The sequence below is a fragment of the Haemaphysalis longicornis genome, unplaced genomic scaffold (assembly GCF_048455015.1).
Source record: "Haemaphysalis longicornis isolate Haplotype H1 unplaced genomic scaffold, Haemaphysalis longicornis Haplotype H1 scaffold_8, whole genome shotgun sequence".
In the NCBI taxonomy this organism is placed as follows: Eukaryota; Metazoa; Arthropoda; class Arachnida; order Ixodida; family Ixodidae; genus Haemaphysalis; species Haemaphysalis longicornis.
This window is the reverse complement of record NW_027526445.1, coordinates 145,152,295-145,171,781: the sequence shown is the minus strand read 5'-3', so window position 1 is coordinate 145,171,781 and position 19,487 is coordinate 145,152,295. Positions and strand designations below refer to the sequence as shown.

Below are 19,487 nucleotides of genomic sequence, written 5' to 3'. Positions count from 1 at the left end.
ATTTCATCGGAGGTGAAGACACCAAGCCCATTAACGCGTCGTTGGTGTTTTCCCCATCGACACCTCCAAAACACACAAGAAGTGGTTCATTCAATTCCTGTTCAAGTGATTTGGTTTTATGCGCCGTAGAAGTTACGACATCCCCACCATCTACCACCGGTCGTGCGTAGATTTGACTTTTACTAAGGACGTGTCCAAGGTTGTATTTGAACCTATCACTGTGTACGACATCGACCACAAAGCTATTCAAGTGATTTGGTTTTATGCGCCGTAGAAGTTACGACATCCCCACCATCTACCACCGGTCGTGCGTAGATTTGACTTTTATTAAGGACGCGTCCAAGGTTGTATTTGAACCTATCACTGTGTACGACATCGACCACAAGGCTATCGTCACCGCCATCACGACCAAAAAATAATATGACCCACCGACTGCGCCAAAAATCTACCATCCGTTCCTAAAGAAAGTTTAGAGAAGCACGGAAGCTAAAAGTGCGTCCAACCTTCGCGCAAATTGCGTCCGCTCGATCACCAAACCTTCTAAAACCCAAATTGCAAACGAAGAACAAACCCGTGCTAGCAACAATTTTTCGCGCTATGAGTAAACGCTTTCACGAACATCTGCATGTATACCGATACGTAGTTTATGAGATAAAGGTATAGATGGTATTCGTTGAAAATTTTAGCGGTCAATTTCTTCGCTTGGCAACACTGGAAACGGCCACTGACATGGCCGATGCGCCACGGACATGGACAAGTACCGCCATCCCGCAGAGCCCGACGTAACGAGTGACGGCGCACCGTGGCCTTCGCGATCGGCTACCGGCGGCGCAACGGCGCGCCGCCGGCAGCTAATCGCGGAGGCCACGGGCGCACTCACACGGTTGCATGGAGGAGAAGAGGGGTGCCTTATCTGGGGGCCGTGCGCACAACGTCACCTAGCAATAGACGCTTGGCCACAGATATGGCGGTGCACTAGCATGGTTGCCTGCATGCATTCCACGCCATTCAATACCAGCCATGCTTTTGTATTCCTTCTTCATGATCGATTTTTAGTCCTATCTAGAACCGTTCCATTTTCGTGATTTTCAAGTAACCCTTTTGACACAATGGAGCATTGTTTACGAACGTGCCGTGTGTCCAGAAATCTTAGAGCTTCTCGGTCGACAGACCGGTGTATGGGGTATGGGACGAGCCGTTAAGGGCGCGTCACTATTTCTTTTTTGGGTGGGTCCACGCAGAGTGTAGAGGAAAAGAGCCACAGACAAGAACGGGTATCAACAGATAACAGTTAAATTTAATAAAAAAAAATTGGCCGCGTATCTGCTCCTTTCGTTGCAAATGCCGTCAAAAGACGATAGTCTTTATCGGCTTTTGCGAAGTAAATGCCTCCCTTCGCTTTCCCGCTCACCTCTTATGTTGTTCCTCTTGCGTCGCGCTCCTCCCAAGGTAAAGACGCCAAAGGTTTGCTTAAATCATTTTAAATTTCCCGCATTGCACTGCTCCAAACCGGGTGTCTCGATGCGAACGCTGCCGTACGGCGAAGACGCTCGTTAATCGAGGCGCCCTACTTCAACGTTTATAGAACCGCGTTTCCCTACTCCACGTGCGTTGCAAGCAGAACGTGGAACCTATCTAGTGGAACCTTGCGTAACTGTTGCCGGTTGATTCCTTAAAATGGCGCCAGAAGCTATAGTGGCGCGGGCGACATCAGGCGACGGTGGAGGGATTTTTTTTCTGCAGTTGATGAAGTATTTAATTTCGCAAAAGTCAAGCATGTTTGATTTTTTTATAAAGGAACACTGCAAATATCACTTCTGTATTGATTTGTTGTCTCATATTTGCGTAATGTCTTGTTCTTCTTCAACAATGTTGACAAGTATGAACATTACACCGGACATAGACGGGTAGATTTAGCTGTGACTACATAAGACTATTGCGCAGGAATTGTTTTGCTTTGGCCGGGTGGCTGAATCGAGTCACAAGCTGCGTTTACATGAATGCGACAGAATGCGATAGGAGCGCGTCGCATTTCCAAGCGCATCACGAGTAATGCGATGCGCTAGCGTTTACATGTACCGCATTACCCCTGGTGCGATGGTGGCGCCATACGGTGTCGCACATCGAAGGTAAAGTAGCGTTTCTGGCGCTTCCAAAGCTTCCGGCACGGATGGTTCTTGTTCTTTTTTCACGACTCGCATTTTCCGGCGTCTTACACTCGATTTAGACGTTTTTAAATGCAAAGCTACGTTGGCAGGGCTTACTTTTCTTGTCGGCATAATTCCTAATGCGATGCGCTCGCGTTTACATGCACTTCGAATGTCGACTTACGCGTCTCAATCCACCCCTGTCTGGCGCATTAATGCGACGCGCTTTCCTAGTGCATTAGCCCAGTTTACATGGATGCGATGCGCTAGAAAATTGATGCGAGGCGATGCGATGCGCCACTTGTCCCATTCATGTAAACGCGGCTACAGACAGACAGACGGACAGGCATACAGACATACAGACAGACCAAAATTTCTGGGTTTAAGTAGCCCAAGAAAGACTATTGTCTTTAAAAGGATTGTAAACGGTGTCGGCTCTCCCTTACTGGTCTCGAGGACGGGGTATAGCGTCGGCGCTCGTCCGGCTCCTGGTCAGGTAGAAGCGTGTCAGCCGGGTGGCTGGCTCCGGGCCGTGGAGGCGAGAGCCTTCGCTCTCGCGCAGAGGTGCGCGGGAGGCGCACGTTCGCCGCTGGACCGGGGGCTCGAGCTCTCGAGCCGGGGGACGCGTACTCCGGTGGGCTGTGGAGGTGATCTCGGGGTGCTGCTGTGGGCCCGCTGGTCCGCGTTGGCGGAAGGTGCAGGAAACGGCGTTCTTCCCCGTCTCGTTATCGGGCCGGAAAGCAGGAACGCACTATCGGATTTCTCCTCCGGGGGTTTCCTCCGGCGGAATCGCTTGGAGACGGTTGCCGAAGGAGAACCGGGGGCTTGCCCACCTAGATAAGGTTTTCAAGGCCGGGAGGCTGGCTCAGTGACGTAGCGCTACTGGGCTGCGCGCAAGCATGCCGGAGAAGCAATGCGATTGCAGTGGTTTCCGCGGCAGCGTGCCGCTTTTCCCTTTACGAATTACTAGGGGAAGAAAAAAGATGCATCACACAGAGGAGTTCCTTTTTGAGTAGCAAACAAACTTTGGTTTATTTATTTGCCAGTGGCAGGAGTTTAGTTTTTCGAGACCGGTTCTCTTCGTCACATACTTTTTTTATTGAGATGTCAGCAGAGGTCCTTGACAGGCTTGTATAGATTACTGGAAAAAAGTAACCGAATACAATTACAATTATTTCACTGCAAAAAGCAGCCGATTGCAAATATACAGTCTTAGAAAAGCAAACGAAAAATTACTCTAGAGTGATCGATTTCATCTCATCTTACTTTGCTTCAAAAATCTTTTTTTTTTACTTCTTTACTCATTTTACTTCTAGGAGGGACATAAATAAATAGCGAGGCGGCCAGTAAACCTAATAGAAAAAAATCAGTACATGCATGTATGTGCCTCAATTTTGTATCAAACTTTATTTTAGTTGTGCGCGAAACGGTGTCAGATTTGAAAGCACAACTCGGATTCTGTGACAAATAAGAAAAACACTTCTGTCTTGAGGAATATTGCAATGTACAATTCTGTAAGCGATAACAGGAAAAACAAAATTTAATTACAAGGTTCGTCCCTTTCAAAAGGAAGTAATTGAAGCATTACAAAATTGCAGTGAACTATTATCGATTACAATTAGCTGCAACGCGTTAAGTACCAGTGTGGTTCTTGAGCCCAAAATTTGATGCTACAACAAAGCACATGCTTCAGAACCAATTCACTTTTACGCACTTGCTCGCACACGTCGAAATCGGACGAGTCGTCGTCGGGCAGCAGTTCTAGCAGTTAACACAGTGACGAGCTGTCGCTGGTTCGGTACCCTTAAAAATTCCGCTCTTTTACAATGTTCCTGCACGACAACATATAGTTGTGGGCCTCAGCGCTCAGCACTGTCAATGTCCTTAAATATGCTATACTAGGAATCCGTTGACGAAACCGAGGTGGTTTCCTTTATGGTCAGAGCCTCTTTGCAGCTTTCGCGCTTCAGCCGCTTCAAGGCAAGGTGAACTGCGTAGCCGGCTGCGTAATCGCTGGGACAAGCAAGAGACACCGCTGTCGTCTGTGGTGTGTAGACTCTCAGATCTTGCTTCATGACAACTGAGTATTTGATGTTGGGCACTTCATCATCAGTAGGGTGCAACAAAATTATGCTGCCGTTCTTTTCGATACAGAGCCTGAAATTGCAAAGTTCTGACGCACAAAACAATATTATTTGCGCAACGAATTTTCTTGGCTTCCCCCTCTTCACATGCAGTCAGAAGTGACCGGGCGAGCGGTTAGAGGAGCAATTTCTATGGTCTTCGTCTTGCCGCAGGGTTCTGTCATCTTATTTTTGCACAAGTAGCTCGGATATTGCTGAGAAGCTGTGCTTCGCGAAGTCGTACTGCGGAAATTGGCGCCATGACTTTCGTTATGTTACCTCGTCGACATGACTGGCGTCACACAGAATGTCGTCCCTGTTGAAAGGCCGCTTGCACGCGCATCAAAGTATGTGCACTAACCTAAGTAAGAGTTACTTCTGCTGCAGTATTTACTGCGTGCAATAATAACACGCCAATTACATCTCCTGCAATCAAGTCCGAATCTCAAAGTTCAAACAGGTCCGAAAGACACGCCAAAATTTGCTTACCGTTGACGGTTCCGATATGGTCAAGTTATCCCTCGGCATGACCCGTATCTATCGTTGTTACGCCGGCTCACTTTTGGGAAAGACAAAAACGTGCACTTTTCATCCCGAATCGTAGCTCCGTTGTAGCGAGGCACATATCATTTGCAGGAGATTTTCCACGGCGCACTTCTCATCACATAGCACTTCACGTATACACACAGCACACTCTCAGCACAGACTATGAGCTTTAGCTTGCAAATTCGATTCTAACGCGAGCTGGAATACGGAAAGACGCTCCGCGTGTTCTCCCCGCCACCGACGCGAACTGTGCGTGTCCATGCCTGCCGTGGTCAAACTCGTTTTCCCTCATTCACGAGTTCGGTTCATGACCGATCCCCCCGTGGCGGCAGTCGTGCGGTGGGAGAAGCCAGCCCACTATCTATGACGGGGGGTGACGTAGCCCCACAAGAAACACGGCCTTGAAACCCTCTCTAGGTGGACGACTCTACCAGGGTTGTGGGTGCTTCAAGGTCGGCTTGGGCTCGTCCCCGCGGAGGGCGGCGTTGTGTGCACGTGGAATGGTACGAACGGTGGTACCGGTGGCAACAACCGAAGGTCACAGACAATGCATTATTTTTTTAGTTAGTCCATCGGTCTCACTAAGAAAGCTTTCGCTTCAAAATATATCCGAGGAGATCGAAGTGCGTCATCTCGGTTGTGAATGCGAAAGTATGAATGTCCAGTTGAGCGCCTAAGACTCCTTTCTTTCGTCTGGCACTGCCGCAGGGCTTTGTAATCTTGCCGCTGGAAACGCTTTGCTTTGCGATCCGCCTTCACGCCTCTGAATAGTTTCGATGTGTCTCCTACGGGTTGCACCCGCTGCTTGTTCCTCCTGGCGCCACGTAATGAGGCAGAGATGGTAAATTTCACTGCTTGTCTGCTCTCTCCTTTGCTTGCGTACTTCCGCTGCTTTAACGGGGCTATGAAGATAGAACACAACTTTGTTTAGTTTGAAAGATTTAGCTTTTGGTAGCTCACTGAGCTACATTCCAGGCACGAAAGACGTTCTTCTAGCCAAAAAGAGAACGCACAAATATTGAAAAAAAAATTGAATTTCGTGGTACAGTGACGTAATATAGGTACTAGTGGCGCGGTATGAGAAATACTCTTTATTAAACAGGAAAACGCAGACAGGTTTGCCGACACAGGTCAGACGACATGCTACTCTGCAGGGAAAGGAGGAGAGGGACAAAAGCTAGTAGGTGTAGTTAAGAAGAGTAGCAGAATAGAAAAAAAAACCTTGGTTGATTTCTATTTCATAGGAATCGGTAAAACACGGAAGTGAAATGTGCAGCGAAATCTGAAGCTGAGCATGATTTGCGGGTCGGTGGCTCTCTTGTGGGTGTGCTTGGCGAGCGACGTCCTGCAGGCGGGTCGCTTCGGCAAAGGTGTACTGGCGTCATTTCCGTGACGGATATGACGTCGGTGAAATCTTCGTGTATCCGGGAATAAAACACGTTCGTGTTAAAAAAAAATTCTCCACAAATTCAGAGAATTATCTACTAATGGGTAGCATCCTTATGCCGCTTGTCTTGAGTGTGAGTTTTCCCCCGCCAGATGTATTGTTTTTTCTAAATCCTGCCTCACCAATTATCTCCATTTACGCTATTATAACGATTCGAAGTGGAACATTCGCGAAATCTGCATTAATATGAAAATGCCATGCGTTAGCGTTTTGTCATTTGCCATATTTTTTAATATTTTTCTTATCTTTTGATTTTTAAAAATTTCGTCCGACCAGTTATCTACATTTAAGTTATTATAACGATTACATTTGGAACCTTCCCGAAATATGGATTATTGTGTAAATGCAGTGGGTTACACGGTTCGCCAGTTTCCGTAATTACTGTATATTTTTCCTTCTTTTTTAGTTTTTCCAAATTTCGTTCGAGAAATTAGTTACACTTACGATACAGGTGGAACTTCCGCGAAATCTGCATTATTGTAGAAATGCAGGGCGTTACACGGTACTGGCTACGGGGGCACTCGGCAAAGAATGATAAGCATTAATATACACTCCTGCTTCAGGGCATTTAGTTAAAAGTGTCTTGAAATGACGAGAAGGGCACAACGTCGTACACACACCAATTCCCTGGAGAAAGTCGAATAGTGCGGAGAGGGCTTTGCGTTGAGCAGAGGGAGAGGGCCATGGTCCAAAGAATAGTCTCAGTGTCATTGGTCCAGGGTGGAGACAATCAATTTTATGCTGTAAACCGCACCGTGATTCGGAATAAGCAGAACACTCCAGTAATATACGTTCGCCTGTTTCAGTTGAGCCCCAATTGTCACAATATGGGCTTGATGTGTTGCCTATCCGATGTAGGTAGGAGTGTGTTAAGGCCGCGTTGAGATGGAGCCTGTGGAGTAACGTCTCCAGACGGCGGGGTAGACGTTCTGGCAGCCTCATTTGAATATATGGGTCAGCACTAAAGCATATTTATCAGTGTATTAACTGCACATTGGCGTTCAAGAGGTACAATAAGGCGGAACTAGGGATGCCACTACAATTTCCCATTCATGTTGCTTCGGTGTGGCTTAGGGCGGCGACCACCAATCGCACAAACAAGTTTCTGTGACGTCATAAAGATGTTGCCGGAAAATGGCTCTGGGGTTGCCACTGCTTGATATATTTTTTCTTTAATATCTCGATTAGTTGTTTGAAGTTTGTGATAATATTGGCACCAATGTTATCAGGACAAACTAGTCTTTTTAATGAACCAATCTTGTATTCTCTCTTCCTGTTTCCTTTAATCGGCGGGTATAGTGGCGCGAACGTCCCTTTCTGCCGAACTTTACCTCTCCCTATCAAACGCCTAGTGCTCTGAAAGGTTTCCAACGGAGCCGTTTTTCTGTTTCAGACGTTGGCACTGCCCACGCCAGTGGGGGGGGGGGGCGGTGGGGGATAAAGAGAATTTATTATAACCCACATATCAGGGCGCAGCCACTAGTGATAACAGCGCTGCCCTAAGTACAGAAAAGTTATTCAATTAATGTTCATGTATTATGGTCATTCTACACTCTGCTCAAAATTTTTGGCGTGGTCAACAAGCTACTACAAATCAAGTCACACAAAGTTCACCAGTGTTCAAAAAAACAGTTCATAAACTATACTGAACTCAGTACGGCATTAGAGAAACAGGTTTTACGGCGAAGCAGTAAAACCCGGCGTGGGTTTCGCGTGCGTTTCGATCCGAGGGTTTCGCGCCGGCGGCAGCAATTTACTCAGTGGCGTGTGTGGAGCGTATGAAAAATCATTAAAATAAAACAAGGCCTTGGGGTCTCCATGTTTTGGTATGACGCGGCTGATTTTGCTTTGGAAAAAAATGTGTTTGTGTTTAGATATGAAGCTGACTTTAAGGAGATCGGTGTAAGCTGGTGCTGCTGCTGCTGATGATGATGCTGATGATTGCTGTTGGTTTCCCCTTTGTAGCTGGGTGATGACGTGTCATCTTACCTAAAAGGACTAATATACCAATATTTTATACTCTTGGTTTATTACTACCGCTGTTTAAGGCAGGCACAAAAAAGCTTATTAAGCACAAAATACTTTTTTTTTCTCTGTTAGAGGTGGTAGCCGTCCTAGGCAATATTCCCCTCTGATTTTCGTCCACCAGCATTATAATCTTCTTTCATCGCCTCCGACAGCCTTGAAGTTAACATCCTCTGTGCTACCCTTAAATCCTAGGGCTTCTGGAAGCCGAATATATCCCTCATGTAGATTTGTATGTATACCCTAATATTATAACACTATGTGCCGCATAGTTTCTGTTTGTTTCCCGCAGACCATGGTTACGCCATCATTTTGTGAATACTTCACCACAAAACTCTTAGTTCGCAAGCAACGTGCTCTAGGCTCAAAAAGCAAAGCACTGCCCTGGGAATTATCGCAGAAATTTTCCTTTCTTATGTCCAATTTCTTAGCCTTGTACATCTCCAACAAAGTTTTAGCTTGCATTTTTTTCTCTCCATTTATTCGTTTATATCTGCCTTGCTTGGCCTTTGTAAGCTGACTTTCCCTCGTTGTGTGCTGCACAGTGAAGCGTGGTAATCTGCGGATATAGTATGGTTGTAGCCACACTTCATACTCCTCTCCGCCGCTGCCACCACCTGTTCACATGGTCTGGGCCTGCCAGAAAAAACCCAAATGTTCGCCCGACTCCCAACCCTTCCCTTGAGCAGTGGGAGAGAGAACTGGCCAGCTCAAGCAGCGAAACTCAGCTTCGGCTGATGGAACGTGCGGAAAAGGCAGCAAGCTCCAACGGTATCCTGAAATGAGGAATCCGACCAAGTGCTCCCCCACCTTTTTTTTTTTCGCAAAATAAAGTTTACTCTCTCTCTCTCCCGAGTCGTGCATATATACTGCTCGCCACGTGCGGCGTCTCCCTCCCCCCTGAAATTGGCGATGCCGAGGGCGCGTGTTCCTCAATGGCCGCCTTGGCGGCGCACTAGAGCCCGCGTAGTGATTAAGACTTAGCCGCGCTCTAATAAAACGTGATTGTCGTGGGTGCGTGTTTTGTCTGTGACGTGGAGATCTCGCCACTGTCCTTATAGTTAAACACAGCAAATCCACGATACAACTATTTAACAAAAGTTGTCGCTGAGCTAGTTGACACATGCTTGAATAGAGAAGAAAACGTGGCGCAAACCAGACAAGGACAAAGAAGAGAATATAAGACATATGCAGGCGCCTGTACCTGTGGTATCTTATCTTCTTTGTCCTCGTCTAGTTTTCGTCACGTTTTCTTCTTTATTCAAGATACAGCTAAATCTCGACATAGGACGTCCACCCGCCGCGGTGGCTCAGTGGCTAAGGCGTTGCGCTGCTGAGCACGAGGTCGCGGGTTCGTTTCCCGGCCGCGGCGGCCGCTTTTCTGATGGAGGCGAAAAGCAAAAACGCCCGTGTGTACGAGATTTCGGCGCACGTTAAAGATCCCCAGGTGGTCAAAATTAATCCGGAGCCCTCCACTACGGCGCGCCTCATCGCCTGCGTTGCGTCGGCGCGTTAAACCCAACAATCAATCAATCAATCAATGACATAGGACGTCCAACCATAACGCCAGCTTCTCTGGACTTCCCTCTGGCCAGGGTGGAAGGGCTGTAATTTTTTCGCTCAATGGGCCGAATTTTGCGTACGCATTAAGAAAGAACCGGCACAAAAGTACACGTGGAGGCGACAGGTGATGAATCTTTGCAACTCGAGCGGAACGGGCCTAACAGCCGGGAATTAATTCTATAACATGGCATGCTGGCCTTTTTCCCCCCGGCTGATGCCTTGGCTTTTACGAAAATATTTAGCGTATAACTGCTAAAATAAATTGGCTTTTCGTTCGGAAACTTGTGACCATGCACAGCTATGTAAACATACGCTCGAAATGACCTGAATTTTTGTGAGTTTTGTGCAACTATTTGCTGTTGTTCGTATCTGTTAAGCGCAGCTAAGCGAACACTCCTAGTCGCGACTAGGCGCGCATTGGATTTTACGTTCTTGAATCTGTTGTGCACAGCGGAAATACACCGAAACAAGGCGCCGAACATCCAGTTTATTTCGTTGTATTAGTGGTTGATTAGTGGTACCGGCAATTACTGAAGTAAGTTTCAACTGTATGCGACTCACACGCTGCAGGTCCCCTTACCCTTGTAGTAGCCCCAACGTAGCAAAGCGGGATAACAGAGCCCCGTTATATATCACGCGAATAATTTATTGGCATGTGCTAGCGTGATGATTCAAGCACCTTTACCACTCTTCGTCGTACGTTGTTCCAACGATGGCAATAGGACAGCCTCCCCTGAAAATGACATATGCACTTTGCATCTATATCCATTGTCTGTCAGACGCCCAGACAGAACGTGTAGGATACAAAAGCAACTGAACGGCCGGATGCCATCCATCAATACGAGCGTGCTATTCACGCAGCGCGCAACGTGCGATATTCAAATCTGCAAAGCTGCAAAAAATTTGCGGCGCAAATTTGACCCACAAAATGAAAATAAAAAAAAGAAAGAAAAGAAGCAACCCGCGACTTCTCGCGTAGCGCAATCGTAGAGCAGGTTGTCTCCAGCTGCGCATAGAAACTCTTCCGTTGCGGTGTTGCTGACTCCGATGCCTTTCACTATAAGCCAACGCCGGGGAGAGCTCTGGCCTTAAAACCGCCGCATGGTCTTCGGCAGTACATACGCGCTGCCTGGATCCACATGTGCAGCGCCATGTGCACTTGCTGCAACAGGATGAGGGTCCTCCACAGCTGCGGTGCTATACGCGCACTATCAGCTCCCGGAGTCTGCGGGAGCGCTTAGTCGCTAAACGCAAGCGACCCGCGGATCAGCCGGCTGCGAATCGTCCTTGCGGAACGGTGTCCAAGAACTGCCGCCCCCCGTGGGTTCCTATCAATATTCTGTGAAATCGGAGCTCGTTCGCTCATAGAAGTGGTGTCCGGCCAGTAATCGCGCCTTTTGCAACGTTGCTTCTCACTGGACTATGCCTATGGATCCTAAATAATTGTAGCTTATCAAAACCCGGCTGTACTTCTTGTGTCGTGATACTACTTCTTCTGTTTGTGGTCGCCAGCACAGCATACTCCAGATAACCCGCAAGGCAGTGGTCGTTGAGTAACTGGACGTATGTATACACCTTCTGTAAACGTTATAACAAACGTTTTCAATTTTTTTCAACCAGTGCTGGACTTATGCAAGGAAAAATCTAGTCAAATGTAATTTTCAAGTCTGTACCTTCTTATCTAAATATCGAAATCGCCATTTGGAATTATTGCCATTTTTCTAACACTGGCTACACTCCCCTACCAGACTTACGTGCTTCAAGAATGAATGCGGCGTTTTCCATCGTTTCCTCTGAACTAACCAGCTGTGATATATGTTAATCCTGGGTAAATTAGGAAAAAAGTCACTGAACATCGTCCGGTCGAAGTTTGCGACCAAATAGAGTGCTCCTACGTCACCCAGGCTCCCTATGTGATGAGTCCGCACTGCGTTTTCTCCATATCCGTGAAGATTCAAGAGTAAGAAGCTTGCAGCCCTTTATATCTGCTTTACTTGAAATCACTGCCTCGATAGCGCACACATTACGCTCAGAGAGCAGAACTGCCCAGCCATGCTCCACATCCTCGGAAGCCTCAAGAAGCTGTTCACCATCCGCAAAGTCAGCATCGATTGCCTCGTCTTTCGGCTGCACCACCAACTGACTGTGCTCGTTCTCGTCGCGTTCGCCGTTCTAGTCACCACCAAGCAGTACGTCGGAGACCCCATCGACTGCGACCGTTCTTCAGGAGTGCCCGCAGGAGTCATCAACGTCTACTGCTGGATACACGCCACGTACAGCGTCAAGAGCCTCTTCGCCAACGCAGACGGCAAGCGAATAGTCTACCCCGGAGTGGGCAACGGAGCCGACCTCTCGGACCACGCTGACATAAAGTACCACAAGTATTACCAGTGGGTGTGTCTGGTACTGTTCCTCCAAGCGCTCTTCTTCTACGTTCCCCGCTGGCTGTGGAAGGCCTGGGAAGGCGGGAGGCTGAGGGCCCTCGTGCAAAGCCTGGAATGCCACGTCGTCCTGGAACCGGAAGCGAAAGGGGCAAAGAAAGACCTCCTCGCCAAGTACCTCCTGGCCAATCTGGGCTCTCAAGACTGGTACGCCTGGAAGTACCTCATCTGCGAGTTCCTCGCCCTCGTGAACGTTGTCTGCCAGCTGTTCTTTATCGATCGGTTCCTGGACGGCGAGTTCCTCAGTTTCGGCCTCGAGGTCATCCGGTTCGTCACGTACGACGGGGACTACGAGGACCGGCTCGACCCGATGGTGCGGGTGTTCCCGCGGGTGGCCAAGTGCCACTTCCACAAGTTCGGCTCTTCGGGCAACGTGGAGACCCACGACGCCGTGTGCGTGCTTCCCCTGAACATCGTCAACGAGAAGATCTACGTGTTCCTGTGGTTCTGGTTCGTGCTCCTGGCCGTGCTCACGTCGGTTGTGGTGCTCCAGAGGGCCGTGCTGGCGTTCAGCCGGTCGTACAGGTCCAGGGTGCTTCACTACAGGTCAGTGCCGTGGGAAGGCAACACACACTTAGGTTTTGGTATAACTTAATGCTCACGAAATCAGATACAATCAACTATCAATAATGCCATTCATGAATTTGAGGTTCAATTCAGGAGAGGTCCAACTCAGTTGACCAGACCTTGGAAAGGTCTCGAAAAACTCGTGCCCCCCCCTCAGTCCAACGACGCCGATGGCTGAACGCAAAGCTTTCTCTTGATGGATTGTTTGGCTGTCGTCTGAGGTTGGACTGAGTTTCGACCATGCCGAAATGGAGCAGTCGGATAGATGCCGCTTCATAACGCGAGGGGCTCACGTTCGATTCCAGCCACTGAAGCGTTTTTTCTTTCATTTTACCCACAATCGTTCATCCTCATCGCCAGAGAAAGTTGGCGTTCCTGCAGGGCGTTCTCGCATTGTAGACGCCATGAGTGCGAACACTAAAGCTTCCCTTTAAAGGAGAACTTAGGAGCATATTGCAAGCGCTCACGCATTGCGTCCTACCCACGTGGTGGCAGGGTGGAAGTAATTTGTGTGACATACATACATACATACATACATAAATACGTACGTACATACGTACATACATACATACACACATACGTACGTACGTACGTACGTACGTTCATAGATACATACATACATACCGAGAGACGAGGGCAAGGAGAACGAGGGCCAGGAACGGCGTTTATTGAGGCGTTCTAGCAGCAAGCACCCCAAACACACGATGATGATGATAATCATGTCCATAGATGACGAAGAACGCTGCCGCAGGGGCTGGTGCTGATGAGTGTGCACAGATGAAGACGTAGTGCGAAAATTGTCCTCCGGAATTCTCCACCGCCGGGAGTGTGGTCAAGAATGCTCTCAATACATACATACATACATACATACATACATACATACATACATACATACATACATACATACATACATACATACATACATACATACATACAACATACATACATACAGACAGACAGACCAAAACTTTCGCGTTTAAGTAGCCCAAGAAAGACTATATCGTCTTTCGAATTATCCTGTTTTGCATACCGCCAGCCAGCTGGGCCGAATTTACTGGGCCGAATATGCCAGCTGGGCCGAATTTACTGCATTCCTTTTATCCGAGCACTTGTCTCCTGTTTTATGAACGCAAACGCGAGAGAAGGAGATAGAAATTGAATTAAGTAAATACAAAATCGAACACACGAATTCTTAACGCGTTCTTCTTCGTAATGGAATAGCGAATCGATAGACATAAGATTGTTTGAAAGAATGCTGACGACGATGGTTTGCCATTTTTGTTTCACTAAGTTTTTTTAACAAAGCAGTGGGTGAGCGATAATCAGGCAGGGGTAGCTTTTTGAATTCTCGGAAAGTAGCAGTGAATGATTTCCTTCTTGGATAAAAGAAGTGCAAAGACAGAAAACAGCTGGTTTGGATCACTTGAGAGCTTTATCGCTTTTATTAAGTGGATAAGCGGTAATATTTTGCTCCCACCCGTTCCTGACTGTATACATGTGGCCTGAAGCGAGTAATCAAAACTAAGATTAAGTACGTTTCTCTGCAATTACTAAATATGAGGAAACGATTGCCCTGCACTTCTAGGTGCAGAACTAAAGAGTCCGAATGGATTTCGGGAACGTCTGATAGTATTCTGAACAAATTAAAACGATTTCATAAAACGGTCACGTTGCTCTGGGAAATCCTCGAATCCTTGGTTGTGCTGGACGCTGCGAAAGCTACATAATACGTCTTTTTTTAAGGGAGTAAGCATTTCTGCTTGGACTCAACAAGGAAACCGCTATTTACCTCTGTAACGCTAGCTTGATGCGTCACATTTAGACATAACCACTGACAGTGTCCCTAACCATGTCTTCGTAGCAATGCTTTCGTGCATAACGGTAAAGCCAACTCTCAAAGAGCTCCATGTCTAGTACTTTATACGGACACATGATGAGGTCTTAAGGCCGTATTCAATAAAAGGCCTTACGGATTTCATATTTTGGTATAATACCGCTTATCATTCCCATAGTAGTAGTAGTAGTAGTAGCATTAGTGGTACTATGTAAAAGAAGGAACCGTGGTTCACGTACAGGAATGGGCGGTTAGAAACAGAGGTGAGCATGAATTCAGGGGAAAGAACATGAACGGAACAAATTCACCGCGGGAAATATGAAATATGTATTTCCAGTAATGCGTCCGTGCTTTGGTCAAGCCGGCTGTAAAGGGAGTCCCCGTGAAGCGCTCTACAGGGATACACGAGGTTTTAAGGGCATATCTCACAAAATGCTCTAAGGCAGGGGTCTCAAACTCAGATTAGGGAGCTGGCCGCAGTCACGAAATTTAGTCCCTCGAAAGCCGGGGCAGCGAAGAAGGTTGAAACGAAATGGTGGGGCGGGAAGGGGGGGGGGGGGTTTACGAAATGTCAGCTAACGTACCCATCTGAAAGAAACAGCCCCTTTCCCACATGTTCTAGATATTCCGAGTCGTTTCATAATAAAATTCGGTGCCAGAATTCGAGAAACATATAAATACCGATCTCCAGGATGACTGAAATCTGCACGCCAATTCTAGACGACGGAACGGCTCCTGAGTTGAGTTGCCTCCCTGTGCAATAGAGGGGTGTCCACTCTGGCAAAGTGAAGCCGTGAAAGACGATATGAATGAGTTCTCGAGCAGTCGATCTTTGGCCGTTTGCGGCCTCGGCTACGTGAGCAAGGCACGCGCTCATGAATTCGCTCTAAAAAAAACGTATAAAAATAAATGAACGAAGACTCTCATGAGCGAGCAGGGCCGCAATCGAAAGGTCTGTGCGCCACGTGTTTGAGACCCACACTCTAAGGCCTCCCTATTTTGATATCAAACTCCTTAGAGTGCTTTTGAAAGACGTCGTCCCAGCAATGCATTTGTGTAAAGTAGTGAAGTCGACTTTAAGGGTGCTCATTCCTTGAAGGAGCCATGAAGAGAAAATACAACTTCGTTTAATTTGAAAGAACTAGGATTCAGTATCTCACTCAGCTTCATTACAGCCACAAACGATGTTTTTTTAGCGAAAAAAGCGAGAAGTACTTAAAAACTTTCAAATTTTGCGCCACAGTGACGTGTTATGAGCAAGAATGACGTCATACGGGCCAACAATAAAACATAATTTTCAGTGCGTTAACTGCACGTTAGCATTCAAGTGATGCGGTCAAATGGAACTAGAGGCCCCATTACAGACGTCCAGTCATGTGTGGTCGCGACAGGTCAGTTTGGCGGCCGCGAATCGCACAAACAAGGTTCTGTGACGTCATAGAAAAGTTGCGGGAAGTTGGCTAGGGGGTGGCGACTGCTTCACACGTTTTCTTTAATATCTCCGTTATTTCTTCGAAGATTGCGATGACATTGGTATCATTGTTATCAGTACTAAACAGTCTTTCTGATAAACTCAACTTGTATTTTGTTTTCATGGCTCCTTTAAGCATCATCCGACAATTCCCATTTGGGAGTTCGTACAATTTTTTTTTCGAAGTTAGACATTCAAGGACGCTAATATCAGTCGTGGCCACTTTACAAGTAAGAAGTAACAGTGTTACAGTTACATTTATCTGAGCCAAAAAAAGGAACTGTTGCAGTTACAGACCTCCTAAAAGTAACGTGTCACAGTTATAGTTACTGTATAAAAGAAACGTCATTACTTTACCGTTACTGTATAAAACCGTGTAATATAATAGATCTCAGACCCATTGATTTAATAAATACTTACAAAGGCATGCGGGTAGTCACAATTGCGCGTTATAAGACCCCAGACGAAGGGAACCTTAAAGGGAGCACACTCAAGCCCAACATCAAAAATAGTTGCGTTCGCCTCCCTTTGTTGCATTGAACTTTTCTGTTGCTGTACCCATGATGTCATAATGGGTGCCCCGTTGTCGGTAGTCTTCCAAGTAGTGGGTGTCTTTGCGATGGTCTTTCTTTACAAAGGGTGGGTCAGCTTCATCCACGGCCGAGGTATATTTGCCATTTCTTTTTTTGTTTGTTTCCGGTCGAATCAAAACGAATGAAACGTTTCAAAAAATCACCTGAAAGACCGACCTCCTACCCCGTCTTCGGCAGGGAAGATAATCTCCTAGCGACATGCTCACCTAAACTGCGAGTAGAGTCGTGTTGTGAAAAGGTGAAAGATAGAAACGATATGGCAAAAAAAGAAAGACCAACAAAGTGGAAAGCGCGATCTGTTGGTCGGCCTTTAACGAGTTTGGCTGTGTGTAAAAAGTAAGTGTTACAATTACAAGTTACTCGAAACAAAAAGTAACTAGTCACAGTTACAAGTTACAGAAAAAAGTAACTAGTTATCGGTAAAGCGTTACTATACTCGGGTACAACTTAAGAACGGCAACGGAAGTTGCCGCTGTGCCTCATCACCGCAGCCGGATGTTACTCCGCGCGGTGCAAGCAGTCCTCTATTGGGAATACTATGAACATTGTACGTGCCGTTTCCGTGTTTTTTTGTACTAAATTTGTCGCAGCGACGACAAAAACACTAGGTTAGAGAAGGCAGGCGATGTCACGCATTCATAGCAATATCCTTTCAAAACGCGCGCGCCCATTGACATCCGGGTCCGTCGCTTAGGCGGAGTGATACCGTACGTAAGCTATGGCCGTTCTTGACTTGTTCCCGAGTGTAGTAACTACTTACTGCCAAAGGCTGGCTAATATTACCAATTAATTTCACCCACGCTGCGCTTGGCAGTATATTAAAGCCTCCGGTCTCTCATTATTTGTAGCATTTTTCCAATCACGCTGCATAGGCATAAAGATGATAATGATGACGCCAACTAAAAGAGTTTCGCAACAAAAGGAAGATGTAATTTTAAAGGTCTCCCTGAAGGGAGGCTGAAAACGCTTTGTATCGGCTTCATGGCTGAAAGAACAGCGAAAGATAAAGCCACCTCCAGCAAACAATGGCCCTCCGTGATTGTCACCGCAGATGGTGCAGTCGTAGTCGGGTGTCGCCGACTACAGCGAAAGTTGCCTGGCCACAAATAATTCGGAGCAGAAGTCTAACTATCGAAATCAAATGGATTGTTTTATGCCGCCTAGTTCTTGAAAGCGTAATTTATTGCAGGTACATCAAAAATATTCTCACATCCCCCGAGCGCCAAGCTTGCATTTTAATTATTTGCGGGCTTACAACCATTGGCATGGCCTGGGGGATTCGGACCAAGACTTAGCTTTTCAATATGCTGCTTTGTTTTCGTTGCGGCTTTCTTGAAAGCAGCTACCGAAGTTTTCATTGTTTTGGCAGGGAGGAAGCCGGCCCCACTACAGAAGGAAATTGCTTGTGTATCGCCCCACAAGCAGGCAAAAATTATGGGGCTTCGAAGAATGAGGCAGAGAGAGCGGGAAAAAACTGAGTGATTTTGAAGGAAAAGTGAAATAATTTTTTAGGTGAATTTGTAATGGCACATTGTGCTTAAAAGAGTGACGTTTGGTCTGGGTATTTCATGGGTATACCGATTGTGAGGACTGCCCGCACTTACGTAACATGTTCAAAAGCATTTCAGATGCTAACAAAAAGTTGGAAAAAAAAAAGGTTGCAGGGGTCCATCAAAGGGTGAACCTGTGTTTTGAAAAACGTTCTGGCAATAGCGGCAGGCAATTAAGGGGTACGAACACCCGTATAAAAGAGGAAAGATTGCCAAGATAGTTTCAGGTGTCTAGGTAGGTTAGTGCGTTGCAAAAAAGGTATTCGAGGTACAGCGTTGCCTTTTTGGAAGGCTTTCGTACCAATGACGTCACCTGTTCACCCAAAGCGTTCATTTCTCGCCCAGGTTTCCTACCGTCCCGAAGGACGACGTGTACGAAGTCGCAGACGCTGGCTCATTCGGCGACTGGTTCCTCTTGTACATGCTGGGCCAGAACGTAGAGGTGCAGACGTTTCGGCTGGTCGTCACCGAGACAGCCGATCGCCTCCGCAAAGACCCCAGCCACCGAAGTTCTTCGCCCGCCATCACCAACGGGGACGACGAGAAAGCTTTAGCGGGAACAAAGTACGGCCTGGTTCCGACGCAGGTTGTTTGAGCTTCGCACATCTGTACGTTTAAAAGAACGGACATTACTAAAGAATTTTGCAACAGAGTCAGCATCACATGCAATTATTACTATTATTCTTTACTTAGAAGGGGGGGGGGGGGGGGAGCGGCACAAGGTCTAGTCAGGGCTGGGGAACACAGCGAAGCGGGTGAGGGCTCCTAGATTTTTTTTCTGTGTACCACCTGGTGCTTGAAAAAGTCCACGGGGACATGAGAGACCATTTTAGGAGCACCAGGCCTACAAAAGTGGATGCCCACTCCTGGAGGGCCTTGATGTAAGATGGAAGACGAACTCTTCTCCCCGCCGCGAGCCCAGAGCATGTGGTGCATTGTGGAATAAATGTTACATTTTCGAGGGAAACGTAAACGCGAAAATGTTTGTCTGTCTGTCTGCCGGTGTGCCTCTCTCTTTATATCCAAGTGTATATGTCTGTCTATCTCTGTATGTCTGAGTGTGCGCTAACCCTCCAGGCCAAAAAACAGGCGAAATAAAGCTTGAACAAGGAGTATACAAGATCGGTCCAAACTACTAAAGATGCCAGCAAATTATTCTGCGGGCCGAGGAAACCTCGTG

General features: G+C 47.1%; 2 protein-coding genes across 2 annotated transcripts in view; one reads left to right on the top strand and one right to left on the bottom strand.

Annotated features, from left to right (window-relative positions):
- LOC144148975 (macro domain-containing protein PG1779-like) overlaps positions 1 to 2,890 on the bottom strand; it is a 64,970-nt gene extending 62,080 nt beyond the window's left edge. Inside the window, exon 1 of the mRNA XM_077680496.1 lies at positions 2,594 to 2,890. The gene's annotated coding sequence lies outside the window, so the exon portion shown is untranslated. The remainder of the gene's footprint in view (positions 1 to 2,593) is intronic.
- Positions 2,891 to 10,909: 8,019 nt separating this feature from the next.
- LOC144150072 (innexin shaking-B-like) lies at positions 10,910 to 19,006 on the top strand. Its single transcript, XM_077681874.1, has 2 exons — positions 10,910 to 12,838; positions 18,653 to 19,006. Exons 1-2 carry the CDS (start codon positions 11,904 to 11,906, stop codon positions 18,900 to 18,902), a joined length of 1,185 nt encoding a protein of 394 aa, XP_077538000.1. The 5' UTR covers positions 10,910 to 11,903; the 3' UTR covers positions 18,903 to 19,006.
- Positions 19,007 to 19,487: the final 481 nt, after the last annotated feature.